The 27,432-nt window shown below is 35.4% G+C and overlaps 4 protein-coding genes, 1 non-coding gene and 1 pseudogene across 9 annotated transcripts in view; 2 read left to right on the top strand and 4 right to left on the bottom strand.

Annotated features, from left to right (window-relative positions):
• Positions 1-382: 382 nt before the first annotated feature.
• On the top strand, positions 383-2,011 carry LOC118645747 (annotated as a pseudogene).
• Positions 2,012-4,904: 2,893 nt separating this feature from the next.
• Positions 4,905-6,397, bottom strand: LOC105834415. Its single transcript, XR_003626383.2, has 4 exons — positions 6,155-6,397; positions 5,812-6,089; positions 5,153-5,728; positions 4,905-5,032 (listed from the first exon to the last, which is right to left on the bottom strand). It is a non-coding gene; the product is annotated as a putative nuclease HARBI1 (transcript).
• Positions 6,398-7,353: 956 nt separating this feature from the next.
• On the top strand, positions 7,354-7,689 carry LOC105834419 (protein ALP1-like). Its single transcript, XM_036287453.1, has one exon. It carries the CDS (start codon positions 7,354-7,356, stop codon positions 7,687-7,689), a length of 336 nt encoding a protein of 111 aa, XP_036143346.1.
• Positions 7,690-8,097: 408 nt separating this feature from the next.
• Positions 8,098-10,067, bottom strand: LOC105834401. The gene is made up of 4 exons (XM_028192856.2): positions 9,186-10,067; positions 8,799-8,908; positions 8,579-8,689; positions 8,098-8,440 (listed from the first exon to the last, which is right to left on the bottom strand). Exons 2-4 carry the CDS (start codon positions 8,815-8,817, stop codon positions 8,196-8,198), a joined length of 375 nt encoding a protein of 124 aa, XP_028048657.1. The 5' UTR covers positions 8,818-8,908; positions 9,186-10,067; the 3' UTR covers positions 8,098-8,195.
• Positions 10,068-13,979: 3,912 nt separating this feature from the next.
• LOC105836110 overlaps positions 13,980-27,432 on the bottom strand; it is a 73,459-nt gene continuing 60,006 nt past the window's right edge. For 2 of the 4 annotated variants that reach the window (XM_012679929.3, XM_012679928.3), the window contains exon 3: positions 13,980-14,206. In XM_012679929.3, the coding sequence (XP_012535383.1) occupies positions 14,016-14,206 (191 nt within the window). In that variant the 3' untranslated portion in view covers positions 13,980-14,015. Of the gene's footprint in view, positions 14,222-27,432 lie in introns of all 4 variants that reach the window. The other 2 variants (XM_012679927.3, XM_012679926.3) reach the window with 1 other exon arrangement.
• Positions 20,690-26,163, bottom strand: LOC114254815. Of its 2 annotated transcripts, none has more exons than XR_004963258.1 (4): positions 25,815-26,163; positions 24,552-25,359; positions 23,519-23,749; positions 20,690-21,360 (listed from the first exon to the last, which is right to left on the bottom strand). XR_004963258.1 is itself a non-coding variant. In XM_036286841.1 (4 exons), exons 1-3 carry the CDS (start codon positions 25,869-25,871, stop codon positions 23,585-23,587), a joined length of 387 nt encoding a protein of 128 aa, XP_036142734.1. In that variant the 5' UTR covers positions 25,872-26,162; the 3' UTR covers positions 20,690-21,360; positions 23,519-23,584. The 2 variants fall into 2 exon arrangements, 1 of the variants encoding a protein (XP_036142734.1); XM_036286841.1 differs by having other exon boundaries at positions 25,195-25,359; positions 25,815-26,162.

Here is a 27,432-nt window from a genome sequence, read left to right as displayed (position 1 = left end):
AATTGTAACTGGAAAATGACGTAACTATTACGAGAACAGTGGAACATTGTTCCATAATGATCACATAAATGTTACGAATCAGTGTTTACTGGGTATATACCTCAGACAATATAATATTTTTTGCATACTCAGCTGCTTCTGAGCCTAATATTATTAAAATGCTTGTCAGTTTAATTTGTGAAATTATATATTCTTGCTTAATATAATGGCTGCGTTTCAAGCCTGACAAAAATGTCACGTATTCATATAAGCAGTAAACTTTATACAAAAATTATTAGGCATCAAGATCCGCTGTAGACTGATAGGCAATATTATTTTGTTTTTAACTTTTTTTTAAGATTGTTATTTTTTATTACATAAAATATTCTAAACTAATATTATATAAAACTTATTTTTAGCTAGTAAAAATGGAAGTTAAAGAAGGTAGAAGCATTAATTTCACAACAAAAGAAATATTACCATTAATAGAAATTGTTAAAAAATACAAACATCGTTGAGTGTAAGAAAACTGATGGTACAACGTGGCGAGAGAAAGATGAATGTTGGTCTAAAATAACCGATAAATTAAATTCTTGCTGTGCAGAAACTTATCGAAAGAAAAAAAGTGTGCAAACAAAATATGAAGATATGAAAAAGAACTTAAAGAAAAAATTATCGAAAAATAAAGCAGAAACATTTAAAACTGGTGGTTAAAACTCCAAAAATACAAGAACTTACTTCTGCAGAAGAAATGTCACTATCATTTTTACCTTCAACCATACAAGGATTGCCTTCTGTTTTTGATTCTGATGAAAAATTTGGTATGTAGACCATCTGCATAATTAAATATAATTTAAATATTGTATATGAATGTAACATTAATATATGTACAATTCAATAATGTTCTTTAGACTCTTAACAATAAAAACATTGAAATGATTATGGATGAAGAAAATAAATCTGAGACTACAGATACTGGCGAGTGGATCTATGAAAGACTCGATTCTGATGTTAATAAAGTAATATAATATCTTTTTATATAGCCAATATTTCATGTGTGGCGACAAGTATATTAGACGTTTTTGATTTGCGATAAGATAGAATACTTCGAGAGACTCTCTTTAATCTATCACCAATCAAAAACATCTAACCAAGTTGTTGTACGACAGATGAAATATTAGCCTTTAGGTAATACAGATATATTTTATTCAATTTACTTATATATTTGCAGATAGAAGATAAACTTTCTATCAAATATGTTGAGAATGATGAATTTACAAATAGAAAGCGAGTATATTTAGATCAATCAATTATTAACTTGTTGGATAAATGTCCTAAAAAGGCAAAAATACTTAATATTGATCTAATGGTATGTAATATTAATACTATATACATGATTTTTTATTATAAATGTTTTAAATTAATTTTAACAATGTAATTTTGTATAAGTTAATAGGCCGGAGAACATGTTTTACACAATGATGAAAATAATGTTCCTTCTATATCAAAGAAACAATTGTCTTCAAGAGCATTCCCTATTTTATCGGAAAAGCACTCACAAGCAAAAAATGTTATGAAAACAAGAGTTAGTAAGAAACTTAAAGTTGAAAAATCGCACGAAAAAAGAGATATTATTAAATTAGCAACTGCAAAAAAAGAATTAGTGCAATTACAAAAAATGGCTTTAGAACTGTAAATACATATAAAGGAACAAAATAGTAATAAGGCACAAAAAGAAATAGTACAAACAGAACTAGATATAAGATAAGTAAAGAAAAATTAAAACTTGTAAAACTAGATGTACAACTTAAGGAATTGGAGATTGAAATTAAAAGGCAACAACTTACAAACTGTTATAAACTATTATAATTAACATGTTTACAAAAAGTGTGTGTGGCTAAGTTTATATATACATACACACATATTTTTTGATAAAAATATTTTTACATATAAAAGCTAACTTTTATATATAACAAAAAAGCTACTTTAAAGATTGAGACGCGCGCATATTAATTTAGCATTTAAAAAAGGTATATAAATTTTAAATATTTAAACTTTTAAGTTTAAATATTTACAAAATATTCCAAATAAAGTTTACAAATTTAAGTTTTCAAGTTAAAGTATTTGAAAAATAATTTTTAAGTTTTAAGTTTAAATATTTAAATATTTTGAAAAAATTTTAAGTTCTTAAATATTAGTATTAAAAAAATATTTTTGAATAAAAATTCTTTATCTACATTCTATTTTACTTAAATACACGTACATATAAATTGTATTACAAATATTTGTTTATGTATATTTTATTTATGTGAAACACAAGTTATTGATAATATTTGTTCAATTATATTTTATTTATGTAAAGTATAAATATAAGTTATGTTACAATGTATATATATACAGGGAGTCCCAGAGCATACTGGTCACTGTTCATAAAAAGGTAGATGGGATCGAGATGAACATAAAAGTTCAATATTGTTGTGGGTTTGGTCTGCTAATAATCAAGATATAAATTTTTTAAATTATGCGAATGAGAGCGCGCCTTGCGCGCCGAAGGAAGGGCTCGAGCCGCTCGAGCCATAGCACGGCCTACTGTTTCAAGCATTGGCTGCTGGCGGCGGCGGGGGAAAGAAGGAGAAGCGTGGCGTCGTCGCCGTTCCCACGTCTCGCCGCACCGCGCCCAAGCTCGCGTCGATGGCTGCTACGCACACTCGCGATTACATGACGAGATTATAAATTATTAATAAAAATAGGACAAATTTAAATCGTAATAAACTTTTGTAAATAAGAAAGTCGAAAGAGAGAAAGCGATGGAAACGTATGGAACCTGCAAATAATATAATATTTGCCGCATCAAATTCTCTCGTTTTTTATAGAATATTAAATTAACGAAGATTTATCACGATTGATTCTTTATACATTCTCCTTTCGTAACCATCTTATTAGAAAATTACGAAATGCACGAAATACTATCCCTAATATGCACTCTTTGTAAAATAACACGATAGAAAAATATTCACGTTTGATCTAACGACTTCAGGATAAATTATTCGATGCAACTTCTATGGTAATTATAAGTAATTAGAGATCAATGTTATGTCAAGTATCGTTAGTATGGTTAACTAGAAATGATTTTCGCTTGTATATGATAGAGAACTTCGAATTTCTTCTATCGTTAATACATTATAAGTCACTGAAAATCTGTCGTAATTAATAATGCAATTAAAGGTAAAAGAAACTCTGAATTCTTTTATTCATTATTGAATTTTTTATTTACTCTTGATTTGTATGTAAAATTGAACTTTGTACTTTTATACTTTGTAATTTAGCAGGAATATCTTTTCCTCTAAAGTATTTACAGAAACACGATAAACGTCATTTTCAACAACAGTTCCAATCAATATTATTAGAGTTTCATTAAATGTCATAAAATTTTTTTAACAAGATTACTATTTTTTAACATTTTTAACATTAAACACGATACGACACTCAGAAAGAAAGTATCGTGCTGATTATTCATCGCAGTTTTAGTGATAATTTTTGATATTTTTTTTTTTCGATCGTGTGTACACTAAAAATATAAAGAAATGATAATTGTTAAAATTTTATTCAAATTACACATAATGAAAGTAGAATAGTACAAACTAAAGATGTTGTTAAACGTGATAATATTTACTGTATTTGTGTGCTACGTAGTGCTTGAGAGAGAAAGAGGGAGGGGGGAGAGAGAGAGAGAGAGAGAGAAAGAGAGAGAGAGAGAGAGAGAGAGAGAGAGAGAGAGAGAGAGAGAGTAAGAGAGAGAGGGAGAGAGAGGTGTCATACTAAAATGCGCAAAATGCTTATCCATAGTATGTTACACTCTTTGTAATAACACAGAAAAATATTTCCTCTTGATGTAACGATTTCACGATAGCTTAGGCGCAATGCTACGATAATTATGCTCAAAAATTAATGTTCAATATCATGTATTGTTAACACAACGAAGGATTTTCTTTTATAACCATAGAAAACTTACAGTTTCTTCTACCTTTAATTGCATTATTAATTACGACAGATTTTCAGTGACTTATAATGTATTAACGATAGAAGAAATTCGAAGTTCTCTATCATATACAAGAGAAAATCATTTCTAGTTAACCATACTAACGATACTTCACATAACATTAATCTCTAATTACCTATAATTACCGTAGAAATTGTATCGAATAATTTATCCTGAAGTCGTTAGATCAAACGTGAATATTTTTCTATCGTGTTATTTTACAAAGAGTGCATATTAGGGATAGTATTTCGTGCATTTCGTAATTTTCTAATAAGATGGTTACGAAAGGAGAATGTATAAAAAATCAATCGTGATAAATCTTCGTTAATTTAATATTCCATAAAAAACGATGAGAGAATTTGATGCGGCAAATATTATATTATTTGCAGGTTCCATACGTTTCCATCGCTTTCTCTCTTTCGACTTTCTTATTTACAAAAGTTTATTACGATTTAAATTTGTCCTATTTTTATTAATAATTTATAATCTCGTCATGTAATCGCGAGTGTGCGTAGCAGCCATCGACGCAAGCTTAGGCGCGGTGCGGCGAGACGTGGGAACGGCGACGACGCCACGCTTCTCCTTCTTTCCCCCGCCGCCGCCGGCAGCCAATGCTTGAAACAGTAGGCCGTGCTATGGCTCGAGCGGCTCGAGCCCTTCCTTCGGCGCGCAAGACGCGCTCTCATTCGCATAATTTAAAAAATTTATATCTCGATTATTAGCAGACCAAACCCACAACAATATTGAACTTTTATGTTCATCTCGATCCCATCTACCTTTTTATGAACAGTGACCAGTATGCTCTGGGACTCCCTGTATATATACATACATTATGTATGTGTGTTTAATACAAAAATTGTGTAAAAACAAAAGTTTAATACTTTCCAATTTTTTTTAATACAAAAATGTATATTATTATAGGGACTTTTAAGTCGTAGTTTTTATTGTTAATTAACATATTGTGAAATATAGAAACATAATAGAAAAGCTCTGCAAAATAGTTATGGCAATAATCTGAAAAATTAAAAATAATAGATATGTAAGTGTTCCTTAAATAATATTATATTATAAGAAAATGTTTAATTTAAATATTTATACATGAATGTAATAAATAGATAATAGTATTAAACAAACCTTCTAAAATATGTTTTAGTTAATACTCTTCTTGCAGTATCGGCTCTAGCATTATCTGGTATTGCTATTGGATTTTCATGATTTTCTAATGCATCGATTAATTGTATGACATCAAAATCAACTGGTGGCTCAAGATCATGCATTTGACGAGCAATATTATGTAATACTGCAGTTGCGACCACAATAGCTTGAGCAGTGGCTATAGATAATCTCATACCGATTACTAAAATAGGAAATCTGCGTTTCCATATGCCAAAACGTTCAGTAACATTTCTAGTACGAATTTGTGATTCGTTGTATAATTCTTCAGTACGATTATGTGTTTGCAATAAAGGAGTCATTAAAGATTTAGAACAAGAATATCCATTATCTCTTAGTAAAATTCTATCTTGCATTTCGCCCTGGATAAATCTAACAAGTAAACGACTTGCATAAAAAATAGTAGCATCATGAGTTGAACTTGGCCATCGTGCGACTAGACTACATCTTGAAATTCCAAATTACTATTACATACTGCTCGCACATTAATACTGAAAAAACTCTTTCTATTTCGGAAAACTTCAGCCTCGTCTCCACCTAAAAAAAGTATAGAAACGTGTAAAATTTGTTCATAGCAATAACAAAATATATCTGAAATTTACAGTTTATTTAATATATACCTGGTGATTGGGTTTTTACGTGAGTACAATCAATTGCACCAATTACTCGTGGAAACTTAGCGATATTGTAAAATTCTTTACGTATATCTATTGTGTTTTCTGAAAAATGTATGTAATGATGGCATTCAGAAGCCAGAGCTATTGTTACTTTTTTTATAATTCTGCATGCTGTAGATGCATGAATTCCTGCAAAATCAGCAATAGCAATTTGAAAAGCTCCAGTTGCATAGAAACGTAACGTTAGTAACAGCTGATGCAATGGTGTTATTGCATTATTTCTAAAAAAAAAATTTATTTTAGAATTGATAAAAATTTCACTATTCTATTGTATAATTATAAATACTTCAATGTTTTTGTTTGTATTTTCTCACAAATGAACTCAACTAATCTGAGAACTATTTCCTTACTTAATCGAAATCGTGCAACAAATTCATTTTGATCAAATATATTTAAAAAATCTGGACATAACCGAACGGTATATGGTTTACGAAGTAATATTAACATTTGATAATCTTCATAATCATCATCTTCAAATAATTCGTGATATATGTCCATATTTCTAAAAATGTATAATAGTTACAATTTTAGTAAGCAATACGTTAAACATTTCCCTCTTACCTATAAAATAGAAACTTTACTCGGTGGATGAAGTATCGAGTAAAATAACTTCTTGGTAATGACAGTTTAACCTAAAGGTAGACTTGCCCAAAAGATGGAACAACGTTATTTATTTTTACCTAAGAGGTACCTGTCGGGTAAAATTTACCAACAAGTTGGAACAATCGACCCTAAATGGGTTATCTTACTTCTTACTTTCATTCCGTTCTTGCTATGAATAAGATCAATCCAGTGTAAACGTTCCCTAAATACAGTTCACTTCGGAGTGAATCAAAATTGGACGGCTGGGTGTAAACTAGGTCTATCACAACCTGAACGATTGGCATTGACATTAAGGTTTGATCTAAATATAATTTTTTTGAATATAATTTCTTAGCGTTTTTTAGTGTACATATGTAATAATGTTATACACTTTTGCTTAATGAATATTGTTATATTAATATATGTGAAATATTGTAGATATCTTGCTTCCGGGGACTCTATGACATCGATGTCTTATCAATATCTCGTGGGAGTGACAACAGCGAGTATGATTATTCGTGAAACATGCAAAGCAATTTGGGATCTTTACATCCTGTAGTTCTTTCAGGCTGACTTGAAGAAAGAGACTGGCTGGATATCGCCAATGATTACGAATTACGGTGGAATTTCGTTCATTGCATTGGATTCATTGATGGCAAGCACGTTGTCATTCAAGTGCGTAAATTCGTATTCAATATATGAAATAATTTAACAAAAGGTACAATTTTAAATAATAATTCTCACTTTTAGTGTCCCGATAATGCTGGATCATCGTTCTATAATTATAAACACACTCACAGTGTAGTGTTAATGGCCATTTGCGATGCGAATTATAAAATCCGTTTTGTGGATATCGGAGCTTACGGACGCCGAAGTGACGGTGGCATCTTTAAAAATAGCACTATGGGGAAAGCGTTCGATGAAGGCCGAATGAATATTCCACAGCCAGCAGCAGTTGGAGAAGAAGGCCTGATTTTACCATACTGTCTTGTGGGAGACGAAGCTTTCCTCTTAAAGCCATACTTGCTTCGCCCATATCCAGGTAGAGGACTTACACCAAAACAAGACGTGTACAATTATCGTCTCAGTCGTGCAAGACGGACAATTGAAAACACATTTGGTATACTAGCCAGTCAATGGAGAGTATATAGAAAACCAATAATCGCCGCTCCTGAAAACGCAAAACAGATGGTTCCATTTGTTTGCATAATTGATTTCGTCGACAGGATATTGACGTAAACGCATATGTGTCTCCGTGTTTGGTCGATGTCGATGATCCACACTGTCCAAACGGTTTTAAACCAGGGTCTTGGCGAATCATTATGGAAAATAGATGTGCGTTCAAAGATATCTTGAATTGCGGCTCAAACATGTCTGCTAAAGAATGCATAGAAAATAGAAATAAATTCTGCCATTATTTTAATAATGAGAGATCAGTGCCATGGCAAACTAATAGAACAAAATAAAATAGAAAAAAATTATGAGACTCGACGTCCGGCGAGCAATTGGCACATATTGATAGACAACAATTCTTCAGTGGTCCGCCAAAAACATTAAGTCAAATGTCACCGGATGCCGACGAGCTGATGTTTGAAACTCTTTTCAAATATTTGTCGGAGGTTCTATTTGTATAATAAGAAACATGGATATTTTAAATTTTATTTATTAATATGAGATAAACAAGAAGAGATTGTAAAAAAACTGTTCATTTTTAAATAAAAAAATAATAAAAATTAGAAAAATTATTATTTCCTTCGCTTTACAGTATTTACGAGTTGCATTATTTGCAACGTAGTGTCGTCCAAAAAATTAGGATCCACATCTTGAAGTTGGGTAGCAAGGAGATTACCGAATAATGCTGATTTGTCAAGCGGTGGTGGCACAGGAGGTATGAACGGTGATAGGTTGACCGTAATTGGTTCCCCGAGAGCTTCTGATAATCGATCCAAAGATTTCTCACTAGAATCACTCAAGCGTCTCTTATTGTGACCTGCAACAATATTCTTTTTTTTTATCTTAACAGGATTGATCAAGGGCTGACTTTTGAAAAATAAAAATTTAAAAATCTTGTGTTAAAAAATAACATTTAACAAAAACTTATTGATTTTGATTTTCCATTTTTCAGTACCTTTCATAAGAAAATAACTACATATGTGATTGACGACCACTGCTATTGCTGTCAATAATGCTGCAATCTGATTCTTCGGCGGTATTTTCGATCGAAATGTTGGTTGTAGTTCTGTAACATTAAACAGTTTTACATTAAATTTGACTGTGATCAATAAAAATAAAATTGTATTGCTGCAATAAATGTTTGTACGCTTGTAATTTCGTACATCGTAACGTACTCGGTATCAAGCTGCACATCGTTCAAAAATTGCATCTGCTTAAAGTGCACCCAGTTACATTTTCTTTTCCCCGTTGAGCCACTCGGTTGGTATGTTTATTATTGTCGATTCTGAAATAATCGCCTAACGATTTCCACTTTTTTTTTATTGTGAGAATGTGAAAATATCCGAAAAAAATATGTTGAATAGGATCCAATTGTCCATGTCGCTAATTGGCAAATTTAAAATAAAATTTTCTGAACAGATGGTCCAGTAGAAAAAGTCCAAATATCGATTGTTGTGAGGACTGTGGTCATCAATCGCAACATGGTCAAACTGGACGCTCCCAAAAACGTTTAATAGCATTAGTGAAATTTATTCTAGTAGTTATTTTTATAAACTGTATACCATTCACTGATACGAAAATTTCTTCCTATTTTTTTTGCCAGCGTTCGTTCACCCAAAAAAAGCTTGAAATTCCACAATGCAGGACGCTTGTAAACATCTTCGATGAGACGTTTCTCGTCCATAATTTTTTTGTTTCGCCAATCATCGGTTTTTTGGTTGGAGATTTCTCGGGCAGTCTCCATCACAATCATCTCCGCATCATCCACCAAACTCTTGCGGATAATTTGTCCGTCATCTACACATTATAAACATTAATTAATTCTTGGCGGAAAAATTTCTACAAAATTCTAAAAAACTGCCAAAATTTACAAAAGTGTTCCAATTCTAGCATTTTTTGTAGTTTCTACATAAAAATGCTAGAATTGGAACACTTTTGTAAATTTTTGTAGTTTTGTAGAATTTTCAAGAAAATTTTTCCGCCAGGGATGTTACTTACAAAAATTCTAATTAAAAAATATCACTATAATACTCACCGGTTTAAGGATAAAAATATAAATTTTTATCCAAATGAACATGCGTATATCCTTCCACACAAGGATGACCGTATAATTCATTATCTGAACAAATAATCTCGCATATACCGCATGTATACGAGATTAATGGAGTTTCCTATAAGTGTTTTAGCGTCCCTGGGCTTAAAGCCGCAGATACTCGAACGGAATAGAGGGGGAAAAGAGACACACACACACTAATGAGAGCTCTCTTTGTCTTTATAAGATCCGTTTTTAATGTTCAGGGCTCGCTCTTACAACGATACTCCGTGTGACACCCGACTTCACCGCGTTTCCGCAACTAGCTGCCTCGATCGGGACTGTCCCGATTGCGAACATAAGCGATTGGACACAGCAGTATAATATTTTCCGATTGGACACAGTCGCGATTGGACACGGACTCGATTGGACACAGACCTGATTAGATACGGACTCGATTGGACATGGATCCGATTGCACACAGACCCGATTGCACACCGACCCGATTGCACACGGACTCGATTGCGCACCGACCCGTTTGCACACGGACCCGATTGCACACGGACCCGATTGCATACGGACCCGATTGCACACAGACCCGATTGCGCACCGACACGTTTGCACACGGATCCGATTGCACACGGACCCGATTACGCACCGACCCGTTTGCACACGGACCTGATTGCACACGATACGATTCCGCATTGCAGATAGTACATGGGTTAGTGACTTAGACGGAGTGGGTGCGGGAGGGAAGCGGAGTCTCCCTTGCATCCCCCCCCGCGTGTGTGTGTGTGTGTGTGTGTGTGTGTGTGTGTGTGTGTGTGTGTGTGTGTGTGTGTGTGTGTGTGTGTGTGTGTGTGCGCGCGCGCGCGCGCGCGCGCGCACAAAGCATTTTCTGCACCACATGAGTTTGCGACTATAAAATATGTATAAGAAAGAAAAATATTATAATAAATATTTTGTACGTATTTTTATGTCTAAGTTTGCCAAATATAAAAAAATTATGATAAATATTTATGAAAATATTAAAAATAAATATTTATGCTATTATAATCCGAAAATATAAAAAATATTTCGAGTTTATATACCATAAATATTTTTCAGTACATTTAAAAAATATATTTTATATATTGTTAATAATAATTTTTGTATTATTTCTAAATAATTTATGAAAAACGATTATATAACTTTAAAAAAATGTTTTTTAAAAATAAATTCATAAGATATTTATAAAAATTTGTGCTAAATTTTCTGTGCTATTTAGATTGTTTTTGCATTATTCTGCGATGCAGAATCGTATCGTGTGCAATCGGGTCTGTGTGCAAATGAGTCGGTGTGCAATCGGGTCAGTGCGCAATCGGTTCCGTGTACAAACGGGTCGGTGCGCAATCGAGTCCGTGTGCAATCTGGTAAGTGTCCAATCGGGTCCGTGTCCAATCGAGTCTGTGTCCAATGGGGAAATACTACTGTGTCCAATCGCTTATGTGCGCAATCGGGCCTCACTCGCCTCGATGCCTTGCACACGATCGATCCGATACGACCAACACACCCAATAATAATAAAATCATTCGATCACGCGCGCCTTTTTCTTGCAGCACTCTCTCTACTACTACTATCTATTTCTGTCTTTTCGCACGCCGCGCGCGCCGCCCTCTCTTAGCGCATGCGCTTCAATTCTTAGTGACTCTAGTATCTTAAGACTATATGAATATATATATATGCCAACATTCGGCCATCCTTAATTAGTTTGGCCCTCCAAACTATAGTTAAGAGGAAGAAAAAAAATATTATAATCGCAGGCAAAACTTTCTATTTTTCTTTTAACTTATAATTTGTTATCATGCAAATAGGCAGGCTTTCTACGCTTTCTCTTATCTATTCTATTAGTGATATAGTTATTATTTAAGTTTGTATAAATATTTTTTTATCTATTCTATTAGTGATATAGTTATCACTTAAGTTAAGACGGAGGGCTTATGGTTGGCGCATTTACTTTATATCATTATTTTTGTAGAGAAGACAATAAGACAATAAAACAATAGGACAATAAGACAAATTACACAGCCACACAAAAAAAAGCTCGATGTCCGAGAAACTACATCTACCTACCCTCCTGGTTTTTGATGCGCTGAATCCGAATCCGAGGCCCATTTTACTCCATTAGGTCTCAGTTTTTCATAACCTCAAAAAATGTGAAAATTCGGGGCGAGCTTGACTTTGTATGGAGAAATTGTTCAATTCTCGGCTGGAATTTAATGGAAACGTTAATATATGGTGTTATATATCGATGTGCTGAATCCAAATCTAACACACGGTTAGCTTTGTGATGTCGAGATTCACTTTTAACCACGTAAAAAAAGTGAAAATTGGTTAAATTTGCACTGTAAAATAGAAATATGGCTGGTGTGTAAATCGGAATCAAATGCAACATGACAAGGAGGCGTATTTTGATTTGTTAAAAGGCGTAATACGTTCCTAACCTCAAAAAACTTGGAAATTTCCTGAATAATGTCTTTTCATCGTGATTTTGCTATGTAAACTGGAGAGAAATTGGATAATTCTTGTGTCCATTACATGACAAAGTCGCGTTTGGACAGAAACTGCTTCTGAATCTGCTGCAATGATGGACAGTGCAGGCGATGACAACTACCTTGAAAGGGGATGTGTAAAATGATTCGCTTTGCAGTCCAGATTCAGAAGCAGTTTCTGTCCGAACGCGACTTTGTCATGTAATGGACACAAAAAGTATCCAATTTCTCTCCAGTTTATACAGCAAAATCACGATGAAAAGACATTATTCAGGAAATTTCTGAGTTTTTTAAAGTTAGGAACGTATTACACCTTTTAACGAATCGAAATACGCCTCCTTGTTATGTTGCATTTGATTCCGATTTACACACCAGCCATATTTCTATTTTACAGTGCAAATTTAACCAATTTTCACTTTTTTTACGTGGTTAAAAGTGAATCTCAACATCACAAAGCTAACCGTGTGTTAGATTTGGATTCAGCACATCGATATATAACACCATATATTAACGTTTCCATTAAATTCCAGCCGAGAATTGAACGATTTCTCCATACAAAGTTAAGCTCACCCCAAATTTTCACATTTTTTGAGATTATAAAAAACTGAGACCTAATGGAGTAAAATGGACTTCGGATTCGGATTCAGCACATCGAAAACCAGGAGAGTAGGTAGGTGTAGTTTCTTGGACATCAAACTTTTTTTGTGTGGCTGTGTTATCTAATATAATAGTTTTTTTCTTAGGGGTGCACATACACATACTTGGCGCCTTTTTTTACCTTTTTTTAAAAGAAGTTTTTTAAACATAAAGAAAATGTGCCTTTAAACATTAAAATTGACGTTTTTTTAAATGAAAAGGAAAACTTATCTTATTATTTTTAACCTTTTTAAAAATGTTTTTAAATCTTATTAAAAATATTTTTAAATATTAATATTGTTAATAATAAATAATATAAGTATTATTATTGTTTAATACTGTTTTTTTTATTAATTGAGGTGTATGTATAAGTGTAAACAAAAATATATGGACAGTATATGCAATATAATAAACAGAGCTTATCACAATAATAACTTATGTATTTATACATTTTTTATTCAAAAATGCCCAATAATAAATACTGTGCTGCTAAATCAAACATAAATTTCGATCTACGTATTGTTGGCTTTTTCGTTTATAACTCATCAAATTGTTAATATCGGCAAAACGCTTAAAGAATGTATTTCAGAAATTTCAAAAATAAAGAATATTGTCTTAATGAAATAATATATTATGTAACAAGGGTGTAAAATCGGCCTTTTGTGCATAAGTGCGGGAAGTGAACGCACATACCAAAGGTAAGTCAAAAGTTTATTTACCAGCATTTGTGTACAAAAGGCCGCTACGCCTGTATTGCATGCTGTATTTTTTTATCCATGCGTCGATGTGTGTCTGAAGTGTCTTGGGTTTTTACAAATTGACAAGCCAAGGTTAGATTCGTAAAAGTGACGAAACATTGATAAGTGTTGAGTATTGTATGCGAGAATTACCATATGCGTGTCGTGAGATAACGCGTCTATGCGGGTTGAAATGTGGTGAAATGATCAACCGTGCTGAAAAAGTCATGCTGAAAAGTTTTTCGTTACGATTCACACCATCTATAGCTATGGAAGACAAGAACTGTGTAAGAATGTTAAGTGTTGAAATCTGCGATTTATATGGAGAAGTGCACGAAGGATACCACTTTCGACGCACAGTAACAAAAAATTAATTTTTGATTTTTTAAATGAGAATATCTTCTTAATATAAGACGTCCATAAATTTTATAATCAATATTTATTATCCATGTGTTCTTATGTTAATATCAATAACAAAATAATTACAATAAATCCTAGACACCATTTTGAAGCAGGACCAAATAGTTTCTTATTGTTACAGGCGTTTTCCTTGCAGAAATAACATTCAATATTCGAATGTGGGAAACTGTCGCCGTAATTACAGTATTCATTGATCTGTTGCGATGACACGCAGGCTCGTACCGTCACTAAAATATTTCGATCTGTCAAAAATAGTTCATATTTTATTTTTATTTTGCATATTTTTAAAAACTATATTTTAATTGGCATACTCATTAGTACTTAAAACGTCTGAAATTTTCTCACATATCGTAAAAGTTAGGTATCTTAAAAAATCTTATTAAAACTTAGAAAGTTTCCGAAAATATATTTTAAAGACAGAGTTTTTTATATCTACCTTTTAGTATCTACAATATTTTATTCCTGAATTACATACAATAGAATACAAAATAAAAAGTATATAATTTTTCAAATTTAAATAAATATATATCTATAATTTATAAAGATTATAGATATAAAAGTTTTGAATTTTTGATGACGATTAATCTTCAGATTGTATTCATGAGTCTGAAACATCCAAGTCAAAATAATATTTGCTCATAACTTTAAAACTAGTGTTACGTCCGGGCGAAAATTTCGCACCAGCCGTCACGATCATATGAAGCGTCGCGCCGTGAAGACGCGTTGCTACCGGACGTTAACAGACTCACGCGCGCTCGCTACCAGGAACCGGTCCATCACGCGCTACGAGCGTGCGATTTGCTCCGGCGGCGCGCATGCGTCGACTATTAATGCAAATTTTTAATGAACTGCGGTAATTTCCACAAAAATTCCACCGCGAGGGTAATCCTCCTCCTTACCGGCTCCCTTCTGAGATGCCTCGGCTCTGGTCTACCAATAATTTTATAAATTAACTAATTAAAATCATTAATAGCTCATTAGAGAGGGGATAAGCCGATGTCCTCTTGCGCGCTGGTACATCTGCACTCGCGCGGAATCGCTTGCCGCGAAGTAGCAAGAGCTGAGCACCTTTATTTAACAAAAAAATAGCGTTAATAATTTTCAAGCATGAGGAGGAGCACGCGGTAGCTCCGTGGCGCCGAAATCTCCTCAAAATCATAATGAAAAACTCGAATAAGAAATGCGCGCGATTAAAAGGCGCAGGCGATAGTTGCGCGCCGCGCGAGTAGAAAATATGAATACGGGCGTAAAGACGCGAGCGACTATTGTAAAATCAAGTATAATGATTAATTAATTAACAAATTGGATGACAGGCGATAAATGATTTATCACCTCGTCTTCCTAGCTCTTCACCCCCGAACACTCTCACTTTTGAATGTATAAGCCACGATCTTTAGGCGAAAATTGGGATTTGCCTCCTTATCTCGCGCCGAAAGACTGTAAGACTTGCTCGTGTATTAGCTTTTGAACTTACAAGGGGACCTTACGGGTCATGGAACACCGATTTTTTTTATACTTATAGGATTTGAAGTTCAGTACCCGGACTTCAATTTCCTAAAGCAGTACGTTGCGCTTCTCAAAAATACTCGAGAAAATCGATTTTGAAGATTTCCGATATCTGTAAGTACAGAAAATTTTAATCTATTGTCAGAGCCGCTCGTAGCCGAGCGCACAGAGCTCTAGTTTCGTAAGCGCGGAGTCGCTGGTTCGATTCTCGCTCTGGCCTCAATTTTTTTTTCATAAGTTAATAAAGTTTTTTTTTAATCCTATATCTTAACATTTATCAAATTGAAATGCTAATTAATTATTAAATATTTATTCGTTATTTTTTAAATAAAAATTAACATTTTTTTATTTTTAATTACTACTTGATTGAAAATGCGAATATTTATAATAAATTAAAATTTGGTACAAAAAATGGAAAACATTAAAGAAAATGAAATACTTTTTAAGAGATTACGAGTAAATACAAAAATAATATAAAAAACAAAAATAATATTTATAAAAATGGTTGTTTAATTTTTATGAGTTATTAATTCATGTATGTTATAAAATATATTAATAATAAATACATTTGACATTACTCGTCAGTATTACATGAGCCAATTTAATTTTTATTTAAAAAATAACGAATAAATATTTAATAATTAATTAGCATTTCAATTTGATAAATGTTAAGATATAGGATTAAAAAAAAACTTTATTAACTTATGAAAAAAAAATTGAGGCCAGAGCGAGAATCGAACCAGCGACTCCGCGCTTACGAAACTAGAGCTCTGTGCGCTCGGCTACGAGCGGCTCTGACAATAGATTAAAATTTTCTGTACTTACAGATATCGGAAATCTTCAAAATCGATTTTCTCGAGTATTTTTGAGAAGCGCATCGTACTGCTTTAGGAAATTGAAGTCCGGGTACTGATCTTCAAATCCTATAAGTATAAAAAAAATCGGTGTTCCATGACCCGTAAGGTCCCCTTGTTAGATTATTTTCAATAATTCACTTTTGAACTTAGATTATCTTCAATAATTCACTATTGAACTTAAAATATTTCCGATAATTCACTCACGGATTTAGAATATTTTTCGTATTCAAATTTAGAAATTTTTCAGATTACGGACTTAGAAAATTTTCGAATATTCGAACTTAGAATATTTTCGGAATTACGGACTTAGATAATTTTCGTTACATTTCAAGGTGGCAAAATCTCCCTCTCGCGTTACTAATTTAATTTCTGTATATGTAGTTGCAGTAGTGACATTGCGAGCGTTGGGCGTGCGCATTCGAACTCTAAAACAAAATCAACAATTGTAAGATGCAAGTTCTCATCAACCAATTATTCATTTTATTTTATTATTAAAGTACATTAGTGTTGTTATTAAATTTGAACCGAGTTATTCTTTTCCTTCTTTTCCTTTTTTTTCGCAAATCTCAGAGCGCTGAACTGATCGGTGGTGCTTCATTCTCTCTTCTTCGCGGACAGCGTGGGAGGTGAAGGAAAGCGCTGCGCTGCGTTTCCGCAAGGAGCGCGGCAATATCCCGTTCTCTCTGAGTGAGCACTGCCCAGCGTTCTTTCGAAGTACCCGGGAGAATAGCGTTCTCCATTTCTCTCTCTCACTCTGACGCAACCCATCCCACAGGAGATGGACAGCCAACGGTGCGAGAAAGTGCGCGCTAACTAGCGTTCATCCTTCCCCATCAACCGCCCCTACGAAGTTTTTGCGACTTTAGCGTTGGCGCGGGATCCAGCGCGCTACTGAGCGTTCCGCCATTCTTGACAGCACCGGAACAAACACTTCGATGCCGCTACAACCAGGCGCCTCCACCCACGTATATGGTGGCAGGTATACGTCTCCTGCTCCTGGCGATCCACACCATCCGGTCCAGCGTCCTCCGAATAAATCAACAACCGCCGCGCGAAACAACGTCCGACTGCGCCGTCGTTCGATTAACTGACAATTTCTTACTTCACGCTACCACACTCGTTAAGTATAAACCACGAGAACTAACGAAGTGGCATCTCTCTGTGACCGTTCGGCAGGGAGACTATTGGAGTTAATACTCCAATAAATTAAGAAAAAGAAATAAAACACAATTACACAATCCTAACCCCGCTGAATGTACACTGATAAGTTTGTATATTTATTTTGAATGCTGGAAACGTCTGTTTTACCGACAGAAAGATAATAATTTTTGTTTCGTAATATCTTTTTATTTTTTTTATAGATTTGGAAATTCTTATCCAGAATGAAAGTATATACATATTACTATCAATCTGTGGAGTGGAGGTTAGCCAAAAACGGAAAAAAATGTTAATTCACTGTCACATCGTAACAATGTTTGTTTAATATAAAGTATTTATAGTTTTCCAATAAAACAGTTACGTGACATTCACGTAGAATCCATTTACATGGATTACATAGATGCAGGTTTTTTTACAAGTTATCCATATGAATACAGTGTTCTTTTTTCATCATTGCATCGAATTCTTTTATTTTCAAAAATTCTATTAAATTTTCTACGGATATATCTATTAAAAAATATTTATAGAAAATTTACATGAATATTTCAAGAAACGCCACGCACTTGTCCACCAGTTAATGCACGGCGCCATCGATAGGCGGCGTAACTCTCTCGGGAGTACCCGACGCATTATATAAAGACCATTTACAGCACACTTAAAACCAACGTTCGCTTCCTGCCCGAGAAATAGTACCGCCACATAATACTTTTATGATTTACTCATTTTAATTCGGTGAACGATTCACTACAAGAAAAGTGACTTTCACTCCAATTAAATAAAGAGATCACTTATCGAGCGAAAAATACATTCTTATAAACTGACAAGGAAACGGACAGAACTGTCCCTCACCGATTTTAATGAGCTTTAAATATGTTGTAAAACATAAAAAAATAGTAGACCCGTATTTTTTTAGCCGCGTATCTCGACGTTTAGGGGTTGAAACCACCTCTCAAAAATAACGCATTTTTTAATTTTTGACAAATATCTTTAAAAATATAAAGTTTATAAAAAAATGTTTTATATAAAAGTTTTATGGCATTTTATATTCTTTACAATAGTACATTTATATTTTTCAAAAATTTCAAATATTTTAATTTACCCCTCTCCCCTTCTTTTTTAACATTTTAAAAATTTTGTAAAGACAAAAATTAAAGAGCCGAATCCATCCATATATAATAATATATGGGTTCCATCATTCTCAATTATTGGCAAAACGAGATAATAATTTTGTGCTATAGGCGCGTGCAAGAAGTTGCGGTATTCCTTTAATCGCGTTACATTCAATAACTGTTTCTTCTGCGTATATTTTTATATTAAACATAAAATCGGATTAATCTTAATTACATAATACCCAACGTATTATACGATATAAAGCATAAATGCATATATATAACAAAAATAGCATATGGGTGTTCCAGATTAACCAGAGGAGCCGACATGTACGTATTCTTGATGAAAAGCCGAGTCGAAAATGTTAATAGCAAAATGTTGAGGGGTCAATGGTTTTCAAATGGTGCGCTTTTAAAACTTTCCAACCACAGGCCGTGAAGCTCGCGTCGTCAAGAGCGGCGCAACTAAGCGGAAGGCCAGGCGCTTTGACCGAGAGAACCGCTAAACGGCATGGTGCCGAACAAGTATAGCACCGTATAAATCAATGAAATCTCTGTTAACATCTATTGCTGTATTTTTAAATCGAGTTTAATTTAATTTGTAACGACCGTTTTCGCGGAGACGTTAGCTCGTCGGAAAAAAGTCAGGGCGAAAAGGGCTCAGAGACAGCAGAAATGCGATAGTTAGCTGGACAATATACTTTATTCTTTATCTTACAATAGAGACAGGTTCGCGGATATTTACAGCGGAGCGGGGAATTATGTACAGATGCGTTATACGCGATGAGATTTCGGCGATCAGTACCCGTGCGCGTGACAGCCAGCCGATCGGCTGTCTGGGACGATGGTATATCCGCGGTGCGCGGTGCGGCGGGCGGTGCGCGGTAGCGAGCCCGACGTTTGGGCTTGGTGGCCGGCGGGCGCGCGGTGTGGAAGCGGGTGTCTCGCGTCCCGAAGTTTTCTTTCGTATTGTTGCGGCAATTCTACGAATTTCGGTTCGCTTTCGAGGAACGGCGTCGGCCCCGAGTACGCTCGGGAGAAGACGGAGAACACTCCGTGCCGGTTACCAGGCCGAGAGGATGTGGCTGGTATGGATTCTGGCTAGCTGCCGAGAGCTCTCGGCGGAGACAGAGCACGCTCTACCCCCGTTGTTTGCTAGCGCGGATGGGAATGAAACGAGCTAGGCCGAGAACTCTCGGCAATGACGGAGAACACTCCACCGTTTTCTGGCTCGTGAGGTTTTCTCTTCTCGTCGGAGCGAGTCGGACGGGATACGAGAAGTGATCTCTATCGCTGCCGGGCGGCCTTATATATGGTCCCCGGCAATGACTCGGGAGTCTTCGGGACTCCTCGGCTTTCTCTCGGTTACATCTCCCCTCGGGCCGGGATGCTGGCTCGAGAGGAGGGAGGCGAAGCACCTCCGAGATGCGCGTCATCTCGGCGGCGTGGAGGGCTTATTACGGGCACGCTTTGCCCGTTTCTTGGCCCGGCGGATGACCGGCCGGGCCTCGCGGTCGCTGTTAGCCGCTAAGGAACGTGGTTCGTTACAAATTAACAAAAAGTAATATCAGTTACAAATTCGATAAAACATCATTTATATCAATAAAAAATGTGTTTCTGAAATACGTTTTACGTATAAATAAATAAATAAATAAAATCAGAATTAAATTATTCAATTATATAATGTTAAAAACATTAATCGACAAACATTTCCAAAAGTTCTTTTCAAAAAGTTCTGTTACAAGCCATATTAAGAAACATTTACATTTGAAATCCGCATTTGATGTAAATAAATATTTCATATTTAGGAATTAAATGAACGAAATTCCGAATTATGAAATGAAAGGAAAAGGAAGTAGTACTGGGAAGGAATCGTAAGCAAATAATAAATATTATTACTATAAATTACATTTTGAATAATATTTTAGAAACTCTTAGAGTTAGACGTGCTCAGCTTTGTATTGAAATGGGTAATGGCCATTTTGAACATCTACTCTAAGAGTTTCTAAAATATTGTTAAACTTGAACGCTCGGCGACACTCTCACTTCCACACGCGAGCGCGGCGAAATAAGTACATGCTTTTGGCAAACAAGGAACTTTATTAGAAACACCGAACACGTATACAAATATTCAGAGCACGTCCGCATGAGACGACGTCTTCAGAACAACAACAACACATTTCATTGATTTGCAACTCGCTGGCGATGCTGTCTACGCTAAACTTAGCTGACCGAGGCGATCAATACTATTGATTTTTCCGGAGCGCAGACTAAAGTTCGCGCTCACAACGTGCGCGAGATTACACTCGCAACACTATTCCCCTTCTTCAAAAGTTGTCGTCCCGACAACCTAAGGCTAGCTTTCTCGAGGAAAACCTATCGGTCCTGGTTTCTCTGCGCCACCTGCTCTACTCCTAGCCAACGCTGTGAGTTTCCGAGCGAAGAACCTTCCTTCCGACTTTCCTCTTCTTTCCGGCGCTTCTCTCCTCTCTCGAAACTTGCGCTTTTCTCTTTTGAACCTTCGGACAAGGAGGGAGGTAATTTCCCGTGGACTCCTGTGCGCCTCTAAAGGCAACCTTGTCTCTGTCTCGACATTTGCCCTAAGTTTTACGGAAAACCACGGTCGAAAACCGTGAGCGAAACAGTCTTCAATAAATTCTTTTTATTTTCTTTCTTCCTGCCCAACGAACAGGATACGATCGCCCACTCAGCCTTCTCCAGCTTGCGTTTCGAAACAAATCACCAAGTTCCCTGAAACCAAAATAAAACAAGCAACAACTTAAAAAAAAAAATTAGAACTCTCTTTACGCCGGGCTCCGATCATCAAATTATTGTTTCTTTTTATCTCTCTAAGTAACGAGCTAACCTATCCGCATGCACAACTTTCTTCTTATGTCTAGGCGATTTCTGAATGCAAAAAACTACTTCACTTAATTTCCTTATAACCGAATATGATCCTTCCCAATTACTCTGCAATTTTGGAGATCTCCCTAGCTTCCTTCGAGGATTAAAGAGCCAAACTTTCTCACCAACCTCAAAAAGGTTAGATCTGATACTGCCGCTCAACTTGTTCATCAGATTGAGGATGTAAGGCTGTAGTTCGCGTTTTTCTAATTTTAAGAAGAACCAATAATTTTTTAAACAATCTGAATTCAAAATTTTTACTTTGATCGGTATGAATTTTCAAAGGTACACCATGATGAGAAACGACTTCCCTAACAAAAACTTCGGCTATAGTCTTCGCCTTGGAACTCCTAAGAGGAAAAGCTTCCACCCACTTCGTAAAGCAATCAACAATAATGAGAAGATATTCATTTCCAGCAGTGGTCCTAGGAAGCGGGCCAAGCATGTCCATTTGCAATCTTTTGAAGGGTAAACTCACGTTGTAAATTTGCAAAGGAGACTTTCTTTTTCCTATCGGGCCCTTCTTCGAAACGCAAATCTTACAGGGTCTGCACCAATTTTCAATATCCTGCTTGCAGGATGCTCAATAAAAGCGCTTACGGATCTTCTCCAAAGTCTTATTAACCCCGAAGTGTCCAGAAAAAGAGTTATGAGCTTCTTTTAAAATTTTCGCGATCCGTTTTTGAGGAACTATCATTGAAAAATCTTAGGCTTCAAATTTGGTGTTTCCCAAATTTTGTAAAGAACTCCATCCCTAAGAATCAAAGCATCCCAATACATTTAATACAAATGAGCAGAAGTATCACCGTAAGCAAACTCCGAACGAGCCGGGCGTCTCCCTACCTTTTTGCCACGGAGAATAACAGAAAGACAGGAGTCAGCTTCTTGATTAGCACGCCATTCCTCCAAATTTTTTCCAGAAAGAATAATTCGAGCTATAGAATTCGTAAATTCTTCCAAAAATTTTCTTTCAACTTTATCACAATACACACACTCTTGAACTTCACATTTACGTCTAGACAAACCGTCCGCATGAATTCGTCCTTTTCGATGTGAAACTTCAAAATCAAATTGTTGGAGTTTCTCCAACCATCGGGTCAATTGCCCTTCCAAATCTTTAAAGGACATAAGCCATTTGAGGGAAACATGACCCGTACGCACTAAAAATTTCCGCCCCAACAAATAATGGCGAAAAAACTTAAAAGCTTCGACAATTCCTAAAAGTTCACGTCGGGTAACATAATAATTCTTCTCAGCTTTATTAAGCATCCGACTATAATACGCAATTACTCTCACCACACCTCCTTGCCTTTGAGAAAGGACTGCGCCAATTCCTATATTAGAAGCATCAGTATCTAAAATAAACTCCCCTTCCTCTTTCGGAAAAGCTAGAATCGGGGAAGAGGTAAGTATTTGTTTCATTTTTTCACAAGCCCTCTGGCAATCTTCTTTCCATAAAAATTTAGATCGATCTTCTGTTAAAGTGTATAACGGCTTAGCAAAAGTAGAGAAACCTTTAACAAATCTACGATAGTACGAACAAAAACCCAGAAAACTCCGCAACTGCTTCTTGCTATGAGGAACCGGCCAATCTTTAACAGCGTTAATTTTTTCCGAGTCTGTAGTAACGCCATCCGTCGAAATTACATGTCCCAAATATTTAATTTCTCTCGGAAGAAAAACACATTTACTAGGGTTTACTCTTACGTTAAATTCTTTAAGTCTCCGAAAGACCCTCCTTAGATTTTCCATCATCTCAGAAAAATTCTTACCAAAAATTATGACATCATCTAAATATACCAAACAAATTTTAAAAAGCAAACCCTTTAAGATTTTTTCCATTATCCGTTCAAAGGTAGCGGGGCGTTACACAGTCGAAAAAGCATAACTGTAAACTGCCACAGTCCATTCCTCACAGAAAAAGCAGTTTTCTCTTTATTCTCATCACGAATCTTGATCTGCCAATAGCCACTCTTAAGATCTAGTGTAGAAAACAAAAAATTACCTGATAACCGGTCGAGAATATCATCAATCCTCGGAAGCGGATAAGAATCTTTTACAGTCACCTCGTTCAACTTCCGATAATCCACACAAAAACTAATCGACCCATCTTTTCCTTTACTAACACCGTTGGCGAGACCCAAGGACTATGGAATTCCTCTATAATTTCTTGTTTCATTTCCTCCAACGTTTTATTCACCTCGTTTCTCATAAGAAACGGAATCCGACGAAGTACCTGTTTAATTGGGGAAGAATCTTTCACATTAATAATATGCTCAAAAACATCACAATTTCCGGTCACAATATTTTTAGAAAATACATTACAAAATTCCCTCAAAAAGTCCCAAAAGGTTTCTTTCTGTTTAACATTAAGATTCGGAGAATTATTTCGAAAAAGTTTTTTTAAGATATCTTGTCCTTCTGAAGAAATTTTAATACAGGAGCAATTAAAGACTTCCCCCTCCCCTCAATTCAAAAAACGGACTCAAAAACATTTTCTAAATTGAACGATTTTAAGAAATCTATATCTAACAGGCAATCGTCACTAATTTCTGCTACAAACATTGAAACTTTTTCAGAAATTTTACCAATCTGAACATCAACTTGAACTTTATAAGAGACTGGGACTTTCTCTCCCGTAGGACATTTCAAATTGACATTTCCAACTTCAATTCTCCTCTTTTCTCTACTCAAGACTCTACTATTAACAACTGAGACATCGGAGCCTGTATCTACCTTAAAAGAACATTCTTTTCCATCTAATTTTCCTTTAAAACAAAAAGAATCAGAAGCATTCTTAATTCTATTTACAGCAAAATTTTCAGAACGATATTTCTTCGAGGAATTAAAAATACAAGTTGATCCCCCCCCCCCACCCCGGCGAGATCAATTAAACCGCGATTCTCTCATTCCCAGGACACTCAAAACGGAAATGTCCTTCCTTATGTCCCTTATGTCCCACAAGATTCACATTCTTTCGAATTAGACTCTTTTTTTCCCGAATTTCTTAAAATCTTTCGATTTTTGAAAATTTTCACCTTTCTCATACTCATTCCTTTTTCCGAAATTTCTTTTGCTCACAAAATTTTCCTGAATAACTTTAATCGCTTTCGCCCTTTCAGTGGCAGACTTAAGAGAAGACTCCCTCTAATTAGAGGGTTCTCTTCACGAAACTGTCCGCGAGAGAAAACATAAATTGCGCGCAAGCAATTTTATTTCGTACCAAAAAAGGACATTCAGGATACGCCTGCCGTGCAAGCTTTTCTAATTCCGCCCGAAACAAACATAATCCTCCCTATAATTCTGTCTATGATTCGTAAACAAAGAATAAAAATTTTGTGAATCGCGTCCCTCCCCAAAACGTAATTCCAACTTCGAAACCAATTCGGAATAATCCAATTTGTCAAGATCCTGGACAGATTTCAAAACGGCGCGAGCCTTCCTCCTCAGACAAGAGGCCAAAGTGATAGTTTTCATCGAATCGCTCCAAGAATTCGCGCAGGCGATCAAGTCAAATTGAGCAAAGAATGCATTTAAAGAAACCGTTCCGTCATAGATATCGGGCTTTAATTTATAATTGAGCTCGTTGCCCGCAGGAGCGCCGCACGGAAGGACAAGCTGTGGTTCAGAGAACCGCTCGTCCATTCGCCGCAAAGCCGCGTCGCGCTGAAGAAAACGGGCCTCGATCTCGGCGCGGAAACTGCTGCTCCTCCCGCTCCTGCCACCGCTCCTCACGCAGCTTTTGCAGTTCCAGAAGCACAGTTTCCATAGTGCTCGTCTCTGCAGGAGTCGTCGCCACGAATTGAGAACGAGTCTTCCTCGGCGAGTGAGACGTCGCACAGTGGTCTAAACAAACAATATTCTGTTCAAAATAGGCTACAGATCGTATTTTTTAACCGATTTGCATGATCCTTGGACAGAAATACTCGGAAATAAATTCTGAAAAAAAACTGCGAGAGCAGATTTTTTAAATTTCTTTGTTTATAAAAAAATATTTAAATAAATAAAGTGATAAATTAGCATTTTTCCACTAAATTATTTTTTATCTAGCTACCAACCACATTTTGTGTTTTGTATTTGGTGTGTGTGTGTGTGTGTGTGTGTAAAAATTGACTAATAAGAGTCAGCCTTCATTTGATATTGATGAATACTTAAAATGAAAATATTTAAAAAAAATTTTTTTTGTGGAACCGAGTTATAATATTGTTTTCAACACACACACACACACGCGCGCGCGCGCGCGCGCACACACCAAATACAAAACACAAAATATGGTTGGTAGCTAGATTAAAAAATACGACCTGTAGCCTATTTTGAACAGAATATTCTTCGTTTGGACCACTGTGCGTCGTCGCCATGGAATTCTCTCTCGGTCGCTTTTGTTTGACAGATTAACGTCCGATCCCGGACGAGCCCCTAAAAATGTTGCACTTAAACGCTTCCGCGACACTCTCACTTCCACACGCGAGCGCGGCGAAATAAGTGCACGCTTTTGATGAACAAGGAACTTTATTAGAAACACCGAACACGTATACAAATATTCAGAGCACGTCCGCACGAGACGATGTCTCCAGAAAAACAACACATTTTATTTCTTTACAACTCCCTGGCGACGCTGTCTACGCTAAACTAAGCTGACCGAGGCGATCAATACTATTGCTTTTTCAGAGCGCAGACTAAAGCTTGCGCTCACAACGTGCGCGAGATTACACTCGCAACAATATTATTCAAAATGTAATTTGTACTAATAATACTTATTATTTGCTTACGTTGATTTTTTCACAATATTACTTTCTTTTCCTCTCATATCAAAATTCGGAATTTCGTTCATTTCATTTTCTAAATATGAAATATTTATTTACATCAAATGCAAATTTCAAATGTAAATGTTTTTTAATATTATTTGTGACTGAACTTTTTGAAAAGAAATTTTGGAAATGTTTGTCGACTGATGTTTTTAATATTATTTGATTGAATAATTTAATTAATATTGATTTTATTTATTAATTTATTTATACATAAAAAGTATTTCAGAAATACATTTTTTATTGATATAAATGATGCTTTATCAAATTTGCAACTGGTATTACTTTTTGTCTATTAAATTAGACTCGATTTAAGAATACAGTAATAGAGATTTCACAGATTTATACGGTGCTATAGTCATTCGGCACCATGCCGTTTAGCGATACTCAAAGCGCTTGACAGCGCGAGCTTCACGGCCTGTGGTTGGAAAATTTCAAATGTGCACCATTTGAAAACTATTGATCCTTTAAAATTTTGCTATTGACATTTTCGACTCAGTTTTTCATGAGGAATACGTACATGCCGGCTTCTCTGGTTAATCTGGAACACCCTATATACATATACGCATGTGCGTACGTACATTTTTATTGTCACAAATACGAATATAGATTAATATAAAGCAAAATATTTTTGTAATATTTAAAATTGCAAATACAATATAACAAAATATATAATATCAAGAGAAAAGTATAAAATATAAACTGCAATAACAATTTGCATAATTATATTATTTACACTACATGCACGTAGCACGCTCTGATAATAAAGATAATATAATTATATAATTTAATTTAATGAGTTTAAAAATACATTTATACGGATGTGTATATATATATCTCCTCATACAATATTTTTATATATATGTATATATTCTCTGAATCACAATCAGTGAAAACTCGACAAAATCAGTAGAAATATGCTGACTTTCAGTGATATACTGTAACCGCCGCTTGCGAGCGACGGCCAACTTCGCCTCCGTCCCTGGTCGCGGCCTTGAGCCGCCCGGGTGTCGGGGCGACGATCTTCGCGAGGTTTCCCGACGCAACGCTAAGTTGGGCGCCAGGTACGTTAAGCGTACCACTCTGTGTGCACCAACTCGCAACAAATGTTACG

This window comes from Monomorium pharaonis, chromosome 5 (assembly GCF_013373865.1).
Source record: "Monomorium pharaonis isolate MP-MQ-018 chromosome 5, ASM1337386v2, whole genome shotgun sequence".
In the NCBI taxonomy this organism is placed as follows: domain Eukaryota; kingdom Metazoa; phylum Arthropoda; class Insecta; order Hymenoptera; family Formicidae; genus Monomorium; species Monomorium pharaonis.
The sequence above is the reverse complement of the archived record's forward strand: the minus strand, read 5'-3'. Positions and strand labels throughout refer to the sequence as shown.

Coding starts and splice junctions, on each gene's coding strand:
- LOC105834419 (XM_036287453.1), top strand. CDS start 7,354: ATGGGGAAAGCGTTCGATGAAGGCCGAATGAATATTCCACAGCCAGCA.
- LOC105834401 (XM_028192856.2), bottom strand. Junction 8,441..8,578: donor TAGTTATTTTCTTATGAAAG/GTACTGAAAAAT, acceptor ATATTGTTGCAG/GTCACAATAAGAGACGCTTG.
- LOC114254815 (XM_036286841.1), bottom strand. CDS start 25,871: ATGGCGACGACGCACAGTGGTCCAAACGAAGAATATTCTGTTCAAAAT. Junction 25,360..25,814: donor CTGTTCAAAATAGGCTACAG/GTCGTATTTTTT, acceptor TTGTTTGTTTAG/ACCACTGTGCGACGTCTCAC. Junction 23,750..25,194: donor GTTTCCGCGCCGAGATCGAG/GCCCGTTTTCTT, acceptor CCAATTAAACAG/GTACTTCGTCGGATTCCGTT.